The following is a 20,073-nucleotide window of genomic DNA, read 5'->3' on the forward strand; positions in this document are numbered from 1 at the left end:
CATTTTTTAAGGATTTAAAAAAAAAAAAAAGTTTAAAAGAACAGAATTTATTCAAAATATAATTCATTTTTTAATCAACATTATATTTTAAAGCATATTAAAATAAAATATAAAAACATTATTTTAAATGTATATATTTAAATAATATTCACAATTGTTTTTCTGTATTTCTAAACAAATAAATACAGGTTAGATGAGAATAAGACACTTCTTTCAAAAGCACTAAAAATAGTAATGCTTCCAAACTTTTGACTGATACTATATTTTTATATATATATATATATATATATGTGTGTGTGTGTGTGTGTTAATTTATGTTTATTTCTGTTTTCTCAGCCTTTATGCTTCTGGCAAATATGTCCTCAACAAAGGTTAGTTCAGTAAATTATATGGTTGATACTGGTAGATTGTGAAAACAGATCAAATCTGTAAGTGTACTGAAAAATGTAATTTATTGAATTATTGACAGAGACACCAGTACAGTAGCTTGATGACATCCAAAGAGCGTACGAGGCAGTACAACAAAATCTGGGCTAGAGTGTCAAGGGCACAAAAGGCGGCAGGCAACAGAGAAACTATCAGTTCAGTTGAGATGGGCAGCATTGCTGAAAGTGAAAGCCTAAATCACAACCAGCATATTGAGGAAGAAAATCTTGACATGCTTTCGGATCCAGCCCTGTCTAGTTCTGAGAGCGAACAAGAGATCACACCCACACTCAGGGAAGAACTTTCAGAATGGGCATGTATGTTTCAAGTTAAACATAATGCTGTGGATGCTCTATTAAACATCCTTAAAAGACATGGGCATGAAGACCTTCCCCATACTGCAAGGACACTCTTTGGACACACAAAACATTATGAACATACTACCAAATATGGTGTCGAGAGTGTACAGTTTAATGTGGCAGATCAGCTCTCAAAACATCTGAGCAGGTATCCTGCAGCTGTGACAGACCATCTGCAGTCACTTGATCTCTCCTTGAACATCGATGGCCTGCCACTGTTCAAAAGCTCAAATGTATCCCTCTGGCCAGTTCTTTGTTCCATAAACTTGTCTCCAGAATGTATTTTCCCCCTGTGCATATCCACTGCTGCTTCCAAACCCAAAACACCAAACTTTGCCTCTGACACTATTCAGCAATTGGCAGAACTAATCCAGGATGGTCTTATTTGGGAAGGGAGACACTTAAACATCCAATTACGATGTGTTACCTGCGATGCTCCAGCTAAAGCTATGGTAAAGTGTGTAAAGCAGTTTTCTGGATACTATGGTTGCGATAGATGCGACCAGAGGGGATCTTGGGAAGGTCGGATGACATATCCCGACACAAATAACCTGACCATGAGAACAGATCAATCATTCAGGGAATGCTGGCAACCTGAACACCATCAAGAAGATGGGATCTCACCCTTCTCTGTCCTCCCGATTGACATGATCAAATCATTCCCCATTGATTATATGCACCAGAGCTGTCTCGGGGTAATGAAAAAGCTGCTGCTCTTGTGGACAAGAGGGAGAACAGATTTTCGGATGTCATCAGGAGACGTGACCAGTGTAAGCGAGAGGCTGGTGTCACTAAAGAAGTCCATTCCAGATTGCTTTGCCAGGAAGCCAAGGGCCTTGCAGGAAATAGATCGCTGGAAAGCAACAGAGTTCAGACAGTTTGCTATCTACACTGGGAAGATTGTTCTAAAGGGAATTCTCCAAGACCATCTCTATGAACACTTCTTGAGCTTCAGCACGGCTCTTTGCATTTTGATGAATCCTGATCTCACAAAGTCACAAGGAGCTTATGCAAACCAGCTGCTTAAGTATTTTGTAGAGAGAGGACGGGAGCTGTATGGAGTGACATTTTTGGTATACAATGTCCATTCCTTGCTGCACCTTGCAGAAGATGCCCAAAACTTTGGCAGCCTTGACAGCTGCAGTGCTTTCAAGTTTTAGAGCTATCTTTATCAAATCAAAAAATTGGTCCGATCTGGAAAAAATGTTTTGGCACAAGTTGCAAATCGTCTTGAGGAAACATCTAAGTCCAAGACAGAAATCAAGGAAAACTTGATGTCATTCAAGTGCCCAAACAATGCCTTTGTGTTAGGCCCTGAACAATTTTGTGAGGTCAGAACAAGCGGACAACTCAGTGTTATGCAGGGTGTACACAAATCTACAGCCATATCTGACAACACCATGTGATTCACGCCTCTATGGAACATGCATGGCTAACATCAGGCATTCTCAAATGCTTTATGTAGAAAGAAAGTCCCTTCAGAGGAGGGCTGGTTTTTGGAAAACTACGGGATCAAAATTGTGGTGTCCATTCTTCATACTTTCTAGAATGTGACAAAATATAAAATCACCAAAATAAAAATGAAAAAAAAAATAACAACAAGAGAATGACAATTTGGGTGAAATTACATACCTGAAGAATTTCTTTGCTCACTGAGGCTCTACATCCTACATCCTCTTTAAGCTTTGTCCCCTGTGAGTCTAACTGCTTCGCCTGTACCTCTGAGATTCTTGGTCCTGAAGCTTTGCCCTGGAGTCTCTGCCTTCTACAGCTTCACCCCTTGGCCTCTCTCTTGTGAAGATTTGTCCCATCTGTTTCTGCCTCCTACAGCTTCCTTCTGTCTTCTAGTGATTTGCTCTCCAGTGCAATTATTTTTTGAAAACCTAGCTTCCAGTACAATGAGAACCAACATTGGTAAACATAAATTAAGTATAAGGTTAGAGAAAGTAACCAATATGAATAGGTAATTGTGTATGTTTCATTTGTTTATTACAAACTGAACTTACAAATTTATCTAAATTTCATTTGCAGGTTTATCTTCGCTATGTAGTACTCAATTTCATTGAGCAAAATGAGGTTGAGGTGGCACCACCTTCATGGCTTGAAAGGATCAATGGGGTAGGATTTAGTCCAAATATGTTTTTATAAAATATAAATGATATACATTAATCATTTATGATTTATTAATCAACTATGTAGAAAACAGCAAGCATCCTTGTCTCTGTCTGAAAGGTACTATTCTGCTATTGGCCAAATTCAAATGTTGGGACCAAAGTCCAAAAATGTGTCATTCCAGACAAACAACTCTGGACAAAATATGCTCTCAGAGTATTTTCTGACACAGGTAAAGTATAATACCAATATAATTTTTTTTATCTAGTAACCATTCCTACAACTACTAGTAACCATTCCTAAGATATACATTATTTATCTATTTCTGAGAACAGACAGTTACAACCTAGCAACGTATCGGGTCCAAAAAGCTGTTGAAACTTCCCATGTTGAGGACTCGGATGGAAATTTTTCCCGAAAGATTACACCACCAAGAAGATTTAGAGGTATAAAATCTGTGCTGACACTGTAAATAAGGTAAAGTTTTCATACTGAAAGACCATTGCAGTTGTAACTTTTGTTTCTTGCAGAAGAAGAACTTCAGGCCACCAAACCTAGAAAGACACGTTGTGAAGAAATGATTCACAAAGGCCAGAACATTAAAGGGATATTACCCAAAAATGAAAATTCTGTCATCATCCTCACTCTTGAGTTGTTCCAACCCTGTATAAATATATTTGTTCTGCTGAACACAAAGGAAGATATTTTGAAGAATGTCTGTAACCCTTTGGAACAACTCAAGGGTGCGTATGATGACAGAATTTTCATTTTTGTCTTAAGAAATATCAAAAGGTCCTTGCTAATATTTTGTTTTGTTTTGTTTTCAGCTGGGGAGCCTGGTGAAGGTAAACTACGATTTCTTTTCATTTGTTTGCTATAGTCTGAAGTTGCTATAGTTTTACTGATATATATATTTTTGTTTTATTTTTGGAGTTAGATGAGGAGCACCCAGTAAAAAAAAAAAAGATCTAATGTGATTTTGCCTGAGGCACCTTCCTGTGAGTAAAATCTCAATGCAATCAAGGTTAAAGTCAGTCTACCATGTTTTTGTTATAATGTTGATTACTAAAAAAAAAATTCATTCAAAACATGCAAAACTCTAATAGTTATTGTTACATAAAAATATTTTTAAAGATATTATGTCATGATTTAAACATGCTAATAATATTGTCTTTATGACTGTACAGCTGAACACTGTACAACTCAAGAGTGTGACTGTTGGACTACCAATAGGTCATGAAATGTTTAATCTAATCATTTTTTTTTCTTGTACACTGTAAAAAGTGATTCTCCATATTTACTCAATAAAATTGTGACAACAGATTACAAGCAATATTATTAATTAAATTTAACACATTAGAATTAATTAGAATTAACCATTCAAAATGAGTAGAATAAAATGAAAAAAATAAAGTAAAATTTACACAAAAATATTGATTTCATTGGACAAAAAAACAAACAAACAAAAAACATTATGCCAAAGAATACTATGTTATGCATGCAAGGCTAGTAGTAGGCGATCATGAAACACCCTGTGAAAACATTATATGCATACACATGATGTCAACCTTTTTACAAATTCACATTTTTGTTGCTTACATAGATATGATACAGGCATCATGTTCAAAAGGTTGTGTCTTAATGCCCCCAAAACAGAGTTATTGAAGACACCTAAAGTTCACGAACAGAATCACTGAAGGAGAAAAGGGTAAATTATTGGTTACCATTACAGTGGTCAGTGTTTGCTTTAGTTGTGCTCTTGACCCTTGACGTTTTAACATCACATTTTGTATGGCTGTTGTATCTCAGTTATAACATCTAGACAAGTTAAAAGAAATTATGATCAGGTGATGTTGGTTATGCTTTGACATAATCTTTGTTTTACCTGAATATCTGAACTTATTTAGAGCCTGAGCTCTGAGTAAAATTAACATTTTTTTATAGCCACCCTGTGATTCAACAATAAAAGATCTGGGATTTTCAGTGTAATCTAGAGTTTAAGAATTCTGATTTTAAAAACCAATGTAAGGGGAGGTCTTCTTTTGGCGTACAGTGACATCAAGAACCAGCGTATGAATCTCAAGAACGGTGACAAACAGTGTATTCATATAAACAGATGATCTGTAAGCATCACAAAACAAGCTACTAAAAAAATTGTTGCTCATAATTTATTCATGCTGCAAAGCATGATGGGAGCCATAAATGAGTTTTGATTGGTGGCACCCAGAATGCAGTGCAACATGCTTTTTGGTGGTCACCATTGTTGAGGTTCTCAGGCTGATTCTTGATGTCCGTGTGCCTAAATAAAAAAATATCTTCCTTTTTTAACAAGAGTTTGATCAGAAGTGCTTCTAAGAATTTCTCTGATTATCCTGAAAATACCAGAACATATACTGCACAACCACAGGAAACCTGTTACTGAAAAGACACACCCAAGTCAGAAAACCAGATCAAAGGATGATGTCAAATCAAATAACACCATCTGATCTCATTTTTTTCTTGGCTTGTCTAGCTGCTGTATCGCAACTACACTAACCAAAATCTGTATAAAGTATTAAAGGTCAAGGGCACAACTAAAGCAAACACTGACCACTGCCCTTTTCTGTTCGTGAACATTAGGTGTCTTCAATAACTCTGTTTTGGGGGCATTAAGACACAACCTTTTGAACATGATGCCTGTATCATATCTATGTAAGCAACAAAAATTTGAATTTGTAAAAAGGTTGACATCATGTGTATGCATATAATGTTTTCACAGGGTGTTTCATGATCGCCTACTACTAGCCTTGCATGCATAACATAGTATTCTTTGGCATAATATTTTTTGTTTGTTTGTTTTTTGTGCAATGAAATCAATATTTTTGTGTAAATTTTACTTAATTTTTTCATGTTATTCTACTCATTTTGAATGGTTAATTCTAATATGTGAAATTTAATTAATAATATTGCTTGTAATCTGTTGTCACAATTTTATTGAGTAAATATAGAGAATCACATATACAACAATATGTGACCTTTGACCACAAAACCGGTCTTAAGTTGCATGGGTATATTTGTACATTAACAATAGCCAACCATACTTTGTATGGGTCAAAATTACATATTTTTCTTTAATGCAGACCTAAATGCACAACTTAAATAGTTTTTTTTTTCTTTGATAAAAAAATAAATACATTTTCATGGTAAATTTTAGTTTTTCATGAAATTGCCCATGATTTTCTTTCTTGTGCGCAACACAAAATATGACATTTCGAAGAATGCTGGTGATCAAACAGTTTCTGGACACCACTGACTATAGTATTTTTCCCCATATCATGGAAGTCATGACACTTACGATGTACATTATAAGTGCATGTGACAAAGTCGTTGTGGAAATTAAGCTTAATGAGCTCACGTGCAGACATCGAGGATGACGTCTGCATTTACACATAAGCTAGGATACACAACTTTAAAAAATGTTTACCACTTTAATGTTTAAGTGACTGTTCACGCCAGTATCCTAGCAAACAAATAAAGGTCACCAAGACCTCCCTCCGGACGTTCACAGGACATGCAGCGGCCACTCGGGACGTTCGCTTTAAGTCCTCGAAATGTCATTTTATTTTACTTGATGATGACCTTTACAAATTAAATGAATAAGTTAGAAAACATTTTAGGTATGTTTTATGACATGAATGGGTTCCTTTCGTTGTTTTAGGTTAGAAGCCAACAGGAGCTACTATCGGAGTGACACAGCTGCTTTGCTTGATCCACCCACGCCCGGGAAAAAATAAATAAATAAATAAACACAAATATATATATTTTTTATTTGCTTAAGAGTCATGTACTTTAAAATTTAACATGTATGTTGTTATTGTAGCATTGATTTTTAGATGTTGTTCGCTTCATTTTTATTTAGTTATATTCATTCATTTATTTAATTATACATTATACATAATTATACATATAATTATACATTCATTTTTCTTGAAATCCTATTTATTTATTGCAATCCTCTTTACATATACTATACTTTGTTTTGTTAGTTTTATATATCTTTTATTTCTTAACATTTAATTAAAAGTAATAATGATAATACATTTCAATTGTTTAAATAAAATGTACCCTATGTTCCAAACTTTTTTTTTTCTTTGGTTAGACTAAAATTAAAATAAAATAAAATTTGAAGACTTAAAGCGAAAGTCCCCCAAATGTCCTGGTCCTGTCAAGCGGACCCTACAAGCTGACGTCCGGGGGACTTTCGCAGAGGCCATTTAGGGGACGTCCTGGGGACCTTTTTTTGTTAGCTGGGATTTAATAAAAGAATATTGCCAACATTAGCGTAAATACTCTGTCCACATTATGCATTTAAGCCTAAATGAATATATAGTTATCATTTGAAAAACCTTTACTCACAGAGATTAGGCTAGGTCTACATGTTTTTGTGGAGAAAAATGAATGAATCCACTGTAGATGTCTTCAATGTTTTCCTGTGCTCACTGATGGTGATTAATCACTCATTATTCTCATTATAAACATGGTCAAAACTTTTCCACACCTCAGAACTTTGCTTTAGTTGCTGGTGCAACCAAAACGTATTTTCGCCGGAGGCAAGCCTCCGTTACACCTACTCAGCATCCACTTCACATCTTTCTCTCGCTAATTGAAACACATCACATGAACGCTCATTTACCTCACAAACCGGAGCGCAAGCCCGAGTCCGCGTAAGATGATATAAATTAAGCCCCAACACAAGTTTTTTTACATCTATATTTTTTTAATTGTTTAATTATTTTAAAATTAATAGTTTGGTCAAAATCGATTCCCTATTTTCATTTTCGAAACTTTTTTGGGTTGGTCCGATCGATTGTGCAATCGATTTTCAAACGAAAAACGACAGCCCTATGGAGTATGAACTTAAAAAAAACATTAGAGCGTTTGGAATATGTCTCCACAACCGCAGACATCTGGACTTGTAATAATAGAAGCTTCCTTGGAATGACAGCCCATATGTAGTTAAGACATACTGTATATACATTTAAAAAGACTACAGTTTCCATTGTTAGGCAGGTTTATGTTAAAAATGTTAAGTTATAGAAATGCATTGGATCTTTAATTCAAGTTGCTGTTTTTTTACTTTTTACATGCAGTAATCAGTAATGTAATCAAATTAAAATTTTAGAGCAATAATTATTAATTTTTAGTGGATTACTTTTTTTGGGTAACTTACCCAACACTGCTTATCACAGGCAATTTGTGGTCATTACACAAATGAAAATGATACCTACATAATCAAAAACATTTTTCACACAATTTTTTTTTTATAGAGCCAGCAGAGAAGGCCCTGCTACCCCTGACGGCCCACCACTACTGTCAGACAACATCTCCAAGATGCTATACACTGCAGGACTAGTGAGTACAAGTGTTTCATAAGAAGTCTTTTATGGCAACCACAGTTTAATGTATGAAACGAATACAATTAACTACAATTTTGTTTTCTATTTTAATATATTTAGAGAAGTAATTTATTCCTGTGATTGAAGACTGGAGTAATGATGCTGAAAATACAGACAGTGTCACGTGATCCTTCAAAAATCATTCTTATTTTCTGATTTGCTTCTGAAGAAACATTTCTGATTATTATCAGTGTTGAAAACAGTTGTGCAGCTTAATATTTTTTCAGGATTCTTTGAATAAAGTTTTAATCAGTTTGAAACAAATATTTGTTCTAACTTTTCATAATTGATAAGACATTGATAATAATCAAAAATGTTTATTGAGCAGCAAATCAGAATGATTTCTGAAGGATTATGCAACACTGAGTTATAAAAATTAGCGTAGATCACATAAATAAGTTACATTTTAACAAAGTATTCACATAGAAAGCTGTTGTGTTAAATTGTAATATTTCACAATATTACTGTTTTTTACTTCCTTTTGATCAAATAAAGGCAGTATTTTGTGACTTCTCTCAAAGACGTAAAAAAATCTTACTGACTCCAAACTTTGAATGGTAGTATAAATTACAAATATGATGTTCAACCTACTGAAATTTGTATACCTGCATGTCCATTTTTATTTGTAAGCATTACTTGATGACAAGTTTTGACAAAATGACACAATGCAGCATCTAAATGAAAAAAATGCTTTCTTGCATCAGTTTTGCTGGCAAATAAACGGTATCTTGTAAACACTGTTCTTTTACAAATTTTACCAACAACAAATGTTGTAGCAATGCAAAATGGATTTAATTTTTTTTTTTACTTAGCCTTTAAAAATGTTTAAGGATAATGTTACCTGAACACAAGACTAGAGACTAGTTTAAGATTTTATCAGAAAATATTTTAGAATATTTTATCATGCAATTTAAAACATTTTAATTGCTTAATTATTGTTTGCTTGGTTTATGTAAGTCTTGTATTATGGTAACTCAGTTTTTGGAAGATCAAAACTTTCGATGCTGACAGCACTGAACACATGATTGTATTATGAACTAGTAGATGGTCTTCTCCAGTGAGTCTCAGTCACTACTGGCTTTGTAAACTGTAACTTTGAAACATGCATTTTCTGTAAACCTACTTTGAAATAGGTACTGTGAAAACTGCTATACTTTTACTACAGTTTTTGTAGTTACTATGGTTTTACTGCAACAGTCATAGCTAAACCAAGGTGATTGTAGTAAAACTATGGTTGATTTAGTTTTTACTATGGTTTTACTGCAAAAGCTAATTTTCAATAGACTACAAACACTCCCAAATTATCCACTTTTGATCAAAGCATCTGGTAAATGTTAATGTATTTGTACATTTAATATGAAATACATGAAAATAGTAATAAAGTTGCAACTGTTCTTGAGAGTGGTGTATTACCAGCGGCAGTAGCTGCTGGGGTCCGTAAAGATGAGCAAAACACCAGGGAACCGCGTCTACGCAGTTCGATGTATCGATTTGATGGCCCTCGGGCCCCCGCGGAGCAAACGGGAGTAGCGGATATGTGCATCTTATCCCATTCATTTTGACAGGTGATTTGTGTTCAATCCACAGAACGGGTCCAAAAGTTCAGAACGGCTCTGATTCAAATTGTGGACCCTCAGGGGCCACTTAGACAGTGTGCAAAGTTTGGAGTCCGTAGGACCACAATAAGTGCTCGTTTGATCCGGCCCGGGAAGATAATTTTCCTAGAATATAGAAAATATTTTCTTATTATTTATTTTACTACTAACCATACTCAGATGGGTACAGGTCTCAAATAGGCGGTACGTGAGGGCGTGACAAATGAGCATTCAAAGCCCCCAGGTGATTGCACCATATTAAAGGGTGTTTTGACCGAGTCAAACAGGAAGTGCCCACGTGCAACTTATCTGATGGGACTTATGCAGGCATTCCATGGTCAATGCATTTCTATGCAAACTAAGCCATTTCATGAGCTCCAATTTACATCAAACCGCTGGGGGGTGTTCCCTGAGCGCTGTACTGTAGGTTTTACTCGATCAAATCACCATACTTATGACATATGACCCTTTACTGTATCATCATCTGGATGACACGTGATCTAATGTGATGTTATAGGTTGATAATTTTCCATGAATATATTTTTCTGAATTTTTTTTAAATACTCAGAGGATACATTAAACTGCTGGGTGGGGTTCCCTGTGTACTGTACTCTTGGTATTACTCAAAATCTTCATAGTTATGACCTATGACCCGTTACTGTATTGTACATGGAACACCTTTATAGGTTATGTCAAATTGGTTGCACCTGGGAACTTCTTGTGATTGTGCCCAGTCAAACAGGAAGTGCCCACGTGCACCTTATCCCATTGATTTCCATAGGTGCTTAGGGTGATGTCACACATCGATGACCCCAATGGAGGGGAGGAGAGTCAGCCGTCAATCCTTCGGAAAGCCAGGCAACACTCCCCCAGCCGCAGCCTCCAGAGTGCCAGGCGATGCTCCCCCAGCCTATGGAGGAGTGTTTGCAGTTTCTGGGTAGGCTTTGAATATTTTATGAGATAAGATAATAATATTTTGTTTAACAAGTTGGTGAAAAATGTATTGCTTTTTTGGTGTGTTTTCATTGTAGAAGAATTTGAAAGCACTCTGAATAGTCCGATGAATATGAGCCTGCAAGGTATGTGTTAAGTGATCAGTTTAGTAATTATGCCATTTTTTCTCCATGAAGAACACGCTACCAACATTTAATTGTTTTGTTTGTTTTTTGTGTGGTAGATCTACTGCAAGATCGTACCATACTACTTGGCGTGGTAAGTATTAGGTGATCGGTTCATTTGTAGTTATATTCAGTTTTTTCTCTTTAACCATTACACCAAGCTGATTCTGTTTCAATGTTTTTTTTTTTCTTGCAGGGCGACACAGACCTCCCTACTATCAACATTGCTGACTTTTGGATGTTTTAAAAAAATGTATATAGTTTTTCAGGTTGTTACGATAGTTTTTTCCATGTGCACTGTTTTCAGTCATGTTCATAGATTGTATTTTTCCACGTGTGCTGTGTTCAATAATGTTTTAAATAAATATTTTATACTTTTAAATGACCTCTATGTTACTCATCAACATAATTTGAATTTGAAATATGACATGTTACTTTATCCACGGAACGCCTGCATAGGTCCCGTCAAACAAGTTACATGTGGGCGCTTCTTGTGATATTGTCCAGTCATACAGGAAGTGCCCACGTGCAGCTTATCCCATTGATTATCATAGGTGCTTGGGGTGCTGAAAGCTTATTGGGTAGTTTTATGCATAAATCTGAATATTAGAAAATTTGGACTCACCACTGACGAGAAGCCATGCACAAAAATTTGGTATTTAAGCCCTGAATTCCTTTATTTATTTGATTTTTATATCAAAGTTATGTGTTCATGTTCAATATCATACTGGACAATATCTACGTGGAACTGTCAAATAAGTTACGGGTGGTCAAGTGACATGTGCAACTTATTTGAAGGGAATGCCAGTGTAGGTCAGGTGGATATATAGACTTCTTGTGGTCACACATATAGGTCACAGTCTTTAGTGTGTCACAGGAATCTCAGAGGAATCCATTCAGGTAAATTTTTTCCCATAATAATGTAGAATTTGCATAAAAACCAATGTTGAATTTTGGTTAATTTGCACCACATGTTTTGCGTGTCTCACTGTTCATTAAATAGCAACTCTATTTAATATGATTGACTTAAAATGTGTTCAATATTGTTAATGGACACACCTGTACTGTACTCAAGACTCAAGTTTTATCATGTAATGATGAAGACCGGCCATGTGTTAGAAACCGCTACGGCTTGTATCATTTTAGCAGAAAATAACACTCCAGATGGATGTGTTTTTAAGTTTGTCAGGGGGACAAATAGGCTACTCGTGGGCACATAGGGGATCAGGGGGGACACATAGACTGCTTGTGGTCACAGTTTTTGGATTACCAGTGGATAGATGGGCAGTTAGTGGTCACATAGGCGGTGAGAGGGATAGATAGGCTGTTTGTGGTGACACAGGTGATCATTGGAACATACAGTCTCCTCGTGGTCACAGTCTTTAGATTACCAGTGGACAGATGGGCAGTTAGTGGTCACATAGGCGTTGAGGTGGACGTATAGGCTGTTTGTGGTATCATAGGTGATCAAGTGGACGTAAAGGCTGTTCGTGCTCACATAAGTGGTGGGGGGAGTGATAGGCCGTTCGTGCTCACACAGGTGATCAGGGGGACGGACAGTCTGTTCGTGGACCCTGTCATCAGATTGCCAGTGGACAGACAGGCCATTTGTGGTCACACAGGCGGTCAGGGGGACAGACAGGCCTTTGGCGGCCACACAGGCGAACAGGGGGACGTATAGGCTGTTCATGGTCGGGGCCCGCGGGGACCAATGAGAGATGCTGGGCCACATAGGCTTTATTTGGGAGGTTCAGGCGGTCTGTGGATGCCCAGCCACCACCTAATCAACGTAGCCCATAAAGAAGGGGGACTGTTTCCAGGAGAGTGCCACCCTGTGGCCGTCCACTGTATAGCGTCGAAAAGTGCAAAATTTCAACCGAGTTCGGGGGACCTCCCGTTGCATTGTGATGGTCACCGGGCGGGAACAATCAAGGGGGGGCGGTGCACAGGGTGCCAGGGAGGGCCTGCCACAGGCCCCCTTTTAAGCGACCCTGTCCTTAGGCAGTGGCCTAGGCGTCGATATGGATTAAAAGAGCATTTACTTATCTTAGATGCGGATTTCAGATGTTCTGAAACAAACTTCAACAGTTTGATTTGCAAACAGCGATGCAATGGAAGAGACACTGAAAAATGTGAATTTAAATAGACCACATGTCACAGGTGTTGGTACACCTTAGGAACAGCTGATGCAAGCGTAACTAACGTGGCCTGACTGAACTAACGCGATGCTGAATATAATTTTATAACTTGACAAAATGAGGGATCGTCTTATTTTCGGGTCAACACTGTAGTTTACTGACACATATCAGGTTTTTGCTACCTGTTTGTACACTAAAGCCCTAGCCAACTGCATTTACATGAGATACTCAACATAATGTATATTTTGACAACTGTCTGTGTATTTGACAGTTCAGGCGCAAGGAGAACTGATTGCGTGCTATCTGAGAGAACTGGAGTCATAAGTGTGAGAGAGAACGCTTCTGGATGCGTGTCATTCAGTGTGATTTCCACCTAGTTAATCAATAGCTCCTTTCACACAGTAATACCAGTAAATTGATGTAAAATTACCGGAACGACTTTACCGATAAATTAAAAAATGCACACAGTCAACGACCTTCCATTCCCAAGCACCATTCACACATCCATTCCAAAATACCGGTAAATTCTGTGACATCATTAACCTCTAAAACAGCTGCACTTGTATCTGTAAACATTAGGGGGTCTATGCGGTCAGTATTTTTGCTGATGTTAAATTTTTGTTTCAAACTTTCACATTCATGCAACTGCTTTAGACAAATCGTAGACAAATGAACGTATATATTACAGAGACAAATTTATATTAAATAATCTATCAGCACAGATGAACAGTTCTGCGTTCAAAAGATGGCGCAGAACTGTTCCGGGTGTGTGCTCACAGTGTGTGTGTGTGTGTTCACTGCTCTGTGTGTGTGCATTTCGGATGGGTTAAATGCAGAGCACAAATTCTGAGTATGGGTCACCATACTTGGCTGAATGTCACTTCACTTCACTTCACTTCAAAAGTAATTACCATGAATATGACGGAGGGATATAGTAGAAATATATTTGAATTATTTACTAATAAACTAGTTTTATGAGTCTGTGTCCCAAGAAGTTGCCTGACTCATCATCTCCTCATTAGACGCGCCTGCTATATGGATTGTAATGAAAGATTTTTTTTTATTATTATTATTTCGTTAAGTAGTAATTTATAGCTGTCTATAGATAAATTTATCATGTCTGTGAGGCATGTCTTCGCTGAGTTTCGGTTTATTTTTGTAAGCCCTCATGTTCAATACGAGACGGTGGAAAGCATGTTTGTTTTCTCTAGTTTATATTATGATCGCGCTGGCACCTCTATGTCTCAAAAAAGTGTGCTTTATCTTGCACTCTCCATGCAAAATATTGGATATAATGCACATTTATCTGGGTTTAACGACAAAACATTGTTACATGCTTGATCTGTTTTATATCTTTAGATTTTATTTAAGACAATTCGTGATGATTTGAGAAGGCACAACTGATCAAACATAGGCTATGATCAACTCTCTCGCTCTCTGTGCTGGCCGCTTATTATTTTAAAAACAAAACTTTAGGCCTATTTAATGATCAAAAACTGCTCCAAACCTACAAAACAGAACTATTTTAATAGCTGAAACAGTAGTGGGCTATAAGCTGTTTTGGGAGAACTGGGAAAAAGATGGACTGAACATCTTCAAGAGAGTTATGGGGCAAAACCGAAAGTTTATGCCGAATGTCCAGCACTCTTCACTGCTCCGACTTCATGTTTTTCCCTATGTAAAAACTAAAATAAATTGTAAAACTTTATTATTATTTTTATTGTGTTTGGCATGGTGGGCCACATTTCATTTGGTGACGGGCCGCGGGTTGAGATCCACTAGTTTAGAGCTACAGGATTTGTGGAGTAGCTGGAACCCCAAATAAATTGACAAAAGTAATAATAGGAACAAGAAATTCTTCCACTACTACTTCGTTTGTGATGGTCATACATTTTTTAGATATTCAAGACGCAATGTTTTCAGTTTATTGATGACCTGACTTTGTCCTGTGAATGCATTGCTCTCAGGGGGTTAACAGTTAGTTATTTTATCATACGTTAAGTTCCTCTCAGATGATGACAAATTTCTTCATCCGCCTGGATAAGGAGAAGCGCTTTAATTTCACTGTTGCTCCAGTTGGATGACATATCTTTTATTTTTGGCTGTATGTGTGAAAGGGCTAAATAACGAATTGTGACCTGGATGGTAATATTGTTGTAGAACCAGCTTGGCTACTTTGAATTGGGCTGTTCTGAACCCTTAACTATTTACCTTTATTTTGGAATTGTTCTCACACAAGGATTTTATGGTGTGACATTCTTTGATTTTATCAAATGTTAAGTGAATCATAATATTGAATTTAGATATAGATATGTAATTTTTGGTTTTCATGATTGTGAAAAGACATAAATGTAAAGTTTTAAATGCAAATATATTTCTGATTTTCTGATTATTTGCATAATTTAGTAAAACAATACTATTACAAAAATAAATTAAAAAAACTAACACAATGAACTTTTATCTTTCTTGCTAAATTATAAAATGCTGTACTATTATATAACTATAAACTACCGCTAACAACTGATGTAGTTTAAGCAAATGTTCAAATAGTTTACATCTTTTCTCTTCCCTAAAGTGTCTATATGGTGCTGAGTGATCCATTTCTTTTTATACTCATACAGACATATTACGAAAGGTGCAAACATTCACTAATACTCAAGATAACACACTATATATGTTAGTTGTGGTTAACAGGATGTTCAGATACTGTAGGATAATGTTATTTCTTAAGTGCAATACTAAACATTACAAATATGATCTTTTATATTTTTATGCTCTCATCTGTACTATTTTGTGAATAATATTGATGTATTTGTATGTTTATTTATATTTGCACCTTGCACCTGAATACAAAATGACAAAATAATAATAATGACAAAACAAAATATATGAACAAAAATAAGACAAATGTCATTTATTTAATGATGTGCAGGAAGAGGCAAAAAAAAACAACTGGGGTTATTTGACACCTCCACCTATAGACATAATTACAATAAAATCAAAACAAAAAACATAGAAAATAAAAACATTATACTACATAAAAGTAACAACACTAGTGAGATACATATATCCATAACACACACACATGCACATACATGTATACATACACATAACATCATCAAATATTTATGACGATTACAGTAATGGAAAAAAGCAAAAAATATGATCATAACATAAAAATGGAATAATATTTATATAAAAAATTTTGAACAGCAGTTAAATGGGCTTTTAAATATCTTTTATAACGTTTTAATGAGGCGTTTATTGCTAAGTGGGAAAAACTGTTCCATAATTTGGTACCCCTAAATCTGATAGTAAATTGACCTCTGCACGTAAGAAACTTTGGAAGATGAAGATCTAAGGATTGACTGGTTGAATAAGGGTGAACAAAGTTAAAAGTGCTCTGGGATATTTTCATAATTAAAATGTACCTTATCAATAAAAACACATGAGTGATATTAAAATCATACACAGTAAGTATCTGAAGATTCTGAAATAGAGGCACAGATGAAAGTGACTCAGATCGGGTTGCAATCCTGACAAAACGTTTCTGAAGAACCAAAATTCTATGAAGTGTAGAAGGAAAAGTGCTTGCCCAAACTATATAACAATATGAAAGATATGGATAAATTAAACTGTAATAGAGTGTAAGAAGACAATTTGTAGTAATGAGATTGCTAATCCTCCTAATTATACCAATAGATGTATTTATTTTCTTGCTAACCCAGTCAATTTGTGTTTTCCAATTCAAGTTCTCATCAACAAAATTTTTTTACTTTTGAGAGGTTTTTGGAATATATTTTGCCACTAAAAATTATATAATTAGATTTTTTTTTATTCAGCAATAACTTATTTAATCTGAACCATGTAGCATATGCAGTCAAACCAGTATTTACATTTTTAATCAGAAAATTAAAATTTGAATGAGAATAAACTGAAGTTGTGTCATCTGCAAACATTATTGGGAAAAGAATATTTGACACATTTGATAAATCATTAATATAAGAAATAATAATGGTCCAAGAATGGACCCCTGAGGGACCCCACAAAGTAGTCTGGCTTTGTTGGAATAGCATCCATTAATACAAACAAACTGTGTTTAAAATATAATTTAACCATTCAAGCATAACATCATAAAAAACATACTTTTGCATTTTTTTCAATAGAATATGATGGTTGACTGTATCAAAAGCTTTTGAGAAGTTGACGAATATACTATAGGTAAATTCATTATTTTCTAATGCAGAGGAAACTTTGACATCTATGGCCATGCTTTATTTGATTGTCAGTTTCAGTTTTCAGTTTATTTGTCAGGGACAATGTACAAAATACATTAATCTTACGAAGAGATGTTTTGTACCAGAGTTAGCAAAATAATAATTTCCATCTGCAGTCCCGGGCAGGTGCACATAATATTAAAACATTACATTACAAATAACTGTCAGTAGAACTAACAAAAAAATGCAATATTATTAAAAAAATGAATACTTAAAACTAATCAGATAGTCTAATGACAAGCTAAACAAAAAAGAAAAAAACCTATCACAACCTAAAATATATACAACATAGTCAAAATATTTACCTCAATGTTACATTTGTAAACTTGAAGTCTGCTGATGCTGACACAACTGGTTATCGAGGATGTATTTCTTTAAGTTTCGAGAGAAATTACTCAGATCTACAGACAACTTTAGACTGTCTGGCAGTTGATTCCATTGTTTGTTTAATGGTTTCAAATGAAAAGGCTGTCTGTGCGAAGGCAGAAGATCTCTTCGGAATAGCACAATTTCTGTGAGCAGTGGAGCGGGATGTTCGGTTCGTTTGTTCAGAATAAAGTTTAAAAAAAAATTTCATTGATGGTGGAGCAATATAATTAACAATTTTGAAAACGTTTCTTAAATTTGAATATCGAATTAGCGAGTCAAAACTTTATATTTACTAAGAATATTACAGTGATGATAGCGAGGGGCTTTCCTGTCAAGCACCTTTAATGCCTGATTATAAACCGCTTCTGAGCGCTTTAAGTGTGGTCTCGTTGGCCTGAGACCAACAGGACAAACAGTAGGTGATGTGTGGAGAAATCATGGCATTAAAATACATGAAAGATGCTTCAGTTGTCAGACTATTCCTAATGTGTCTAAAAATAGAGTTCTTATATTTAATAGAGTTGCACATTTTTTTAATATGTTTTTTAAAACTTAGAGTTTGGTCCAAATGGACTCCTAAATATTTTGTCTCAGTCACAATTTAAATTTTTTGTCCATTAACATAGATGTTAGGCATATCTTTAACTTTATTGGACTTAGCGAAATACATTCCAACAGTTTTTCCAATATTTAATGTTAAGCAAGAAGATTTAAGCCAATTACTTATTTTATCCATGGCTAAGGACAGTTTAGTGGCTACTTGCTCCATATCCCTCCCATGTTCATAGATGACCGCATCATCTGCATACATGATGATGTCTACACCCTCGGACACAGCCGGAAGGTCATTGATGTAAATACTGAGCAACAAGAGTCCCAGAACTGATCCTTGTGGGACCCCGGTTGTGCAGGGCTTCAGAGAGGACAATACATTTTTTACCCTAACACATTGCATCCGGTTTGAAAGATATTATTGTATCCAATGCAATGTCTCCATGGACAGATTATACTTAGAGAGCTTAGACAGGAGGACATGGTGGTTTACCATGTTGAAGGCTTTTCGCAAGTCCAGAAACACGGCACCCACCGTGCCCCCCTTGTCCAAGTCAGCCTTTATGTTTTCTATTAAATAGCAGCAGGCTGCGTCTGTGGAATGGTTACGTCTAAAACCGAACTGCATGGGGTGCAACAAATTATTACAGTCTAAGTGATCGGTTAGCTGCACAATTTTAGAATAATCATTGTGTTTAAAACACAGGCCCTCATGATCATAAGTGGAGGGCTGAGGTGAAAAACAAGGATGAGGCAATCCAGAGGCGTGTTGGATAATTTCACTCACTGAATCAATAAAATCGTTATTAAAATAGTTTGAAACTGTTAGACCATACTTGTGGTTTTTGTCATCTATTTTCATCTCTATTATTCCACTCTTAATTTGCGTCTTTCCAGTTAATTTGTCTATAGTTTGCCAAAGTTGTTTAGAATTGCCCTTTGCTTGTTTAATTATGTTCAGAAAAACATTGCTTTTGCTTGTCTTAGCTGTTTTCAAAGTCCATTAAAGATCAGGCGATCAGTAGTGAGTCCCGTTTTATGGGACTTTTTTAATGTGGAGTCTCGAGTTCTCATCAATTTCCATATATTATTATTTAACCAAGGTAGAGGGATTTTGCCTTTAGGCTTTACCTTTTTTCCTTTAGAATATTTAAAAACAAGTTGTTGAAATATCTTTATCAACTCACTAGAAGCTGCATTACTTTCTTTACCATTTCAAACCAGTTTACCTTTCTTATTTCATTATCAAACCTCTCAATATCTTTCCTGGGGATATAGAGTACAGATTCATTAAAGGGGGGGTGAAATGCTCATTTTCACTCAGTCTCCTGTTAATCTTGAGTACCTATAGGGTAGTACTGCATCCTTCATATCTCCAAAAAGTCTTTAGTTTTATTATATTTATAAGAGAAAGATAGTCTGTACCTTTTTTTCAGAAAAACACGAGCGGCTGGAGGCGTGACGTGTGGGCGGAGCTAAAGAATCACGAGCGCGAGTAGGCTTTTGCATTGAGAGTTTCTGGAAACTGTGACATTACCGTGAGGAAAAAACCATCATCCAAAACAAACCGTGGCTAACAGTCAGATTCAGCCGTATATTTATGATCCAGAATCAGATCCCGAGGCTGAAATTGAACAAGAGCAGCATCAGCAACGACGTCTCTATGTGGAATGTACTGAAACTGTATATATC

General features: G+C 35.8%; 1 protein-coding gene across 1 annotated transcript; it reads left to right on the top strand.

Annotated features, from left to right (window-relative positions):
- Positions 1 to 303: 303 nt before the first annotated feature.
- Positions 304 to 11,292, top strand: LOC113046544 (uncharacterized). Its single transcript, XM_026207357.1, has 9 exons — positions 304 to 371; positions 2,817 to 2,903; positions 3,018 to 3,129; positions 3,233 to 3,343; positions 3,428 to 3,562; positions 3,725 to 3,742; positions 10,959 to 11,006; positions 11,105 to 11,139; positions 11,242 to 11,292. Exons 1-9 carry the CDS (start codon positions 315 to 317, stop codon positions 11,290 to 11,292), a joined length of 654 nt encoding a protein of 217 aa, XP_026063142.1. The 5' UTR covers positions 304 to 314.
- The last annotated feature ends 8,781 nt before the right edge of the window (positions 11,293 to 20,073 follow it).

This window comes from Carassius auratus, chromosome 28 (assembly GCF_003368295.1).
Source record: "Carassius auratus strain Wakin chromosome 28, ASM336829v1, whole genome shotgun sequence".
Lineage (NCBI taxonomy): Eukaryota > Metazoa > Chordata > Actinopteri > Cypriniformes > Cyprinidae > Carassius > Carassius auratus.

Coding starts and splice junctions, on each gene's coding strand:
- LOC113046544 (XM_026207357.1), top strand. CDS start 315: ATGTTTATTTCTGTTTTCTCAGCCTTTATGCTTCTGGCAAATATGTCC. Junction 2,904..3,017: donor GGCTTGAAAGGATCAATGGG/GTAGGATTTAGT, acceptor TCTGTCTGAAAG/GTACTATTCTGCTATTGGCC. Junction 11,140..11,241: donor GTACCATACTACTTGGCGTG/GTAAGTATTAGG, acceptor TTTTTCTTGCAG/GGCGACACAGACCTCCCTAC.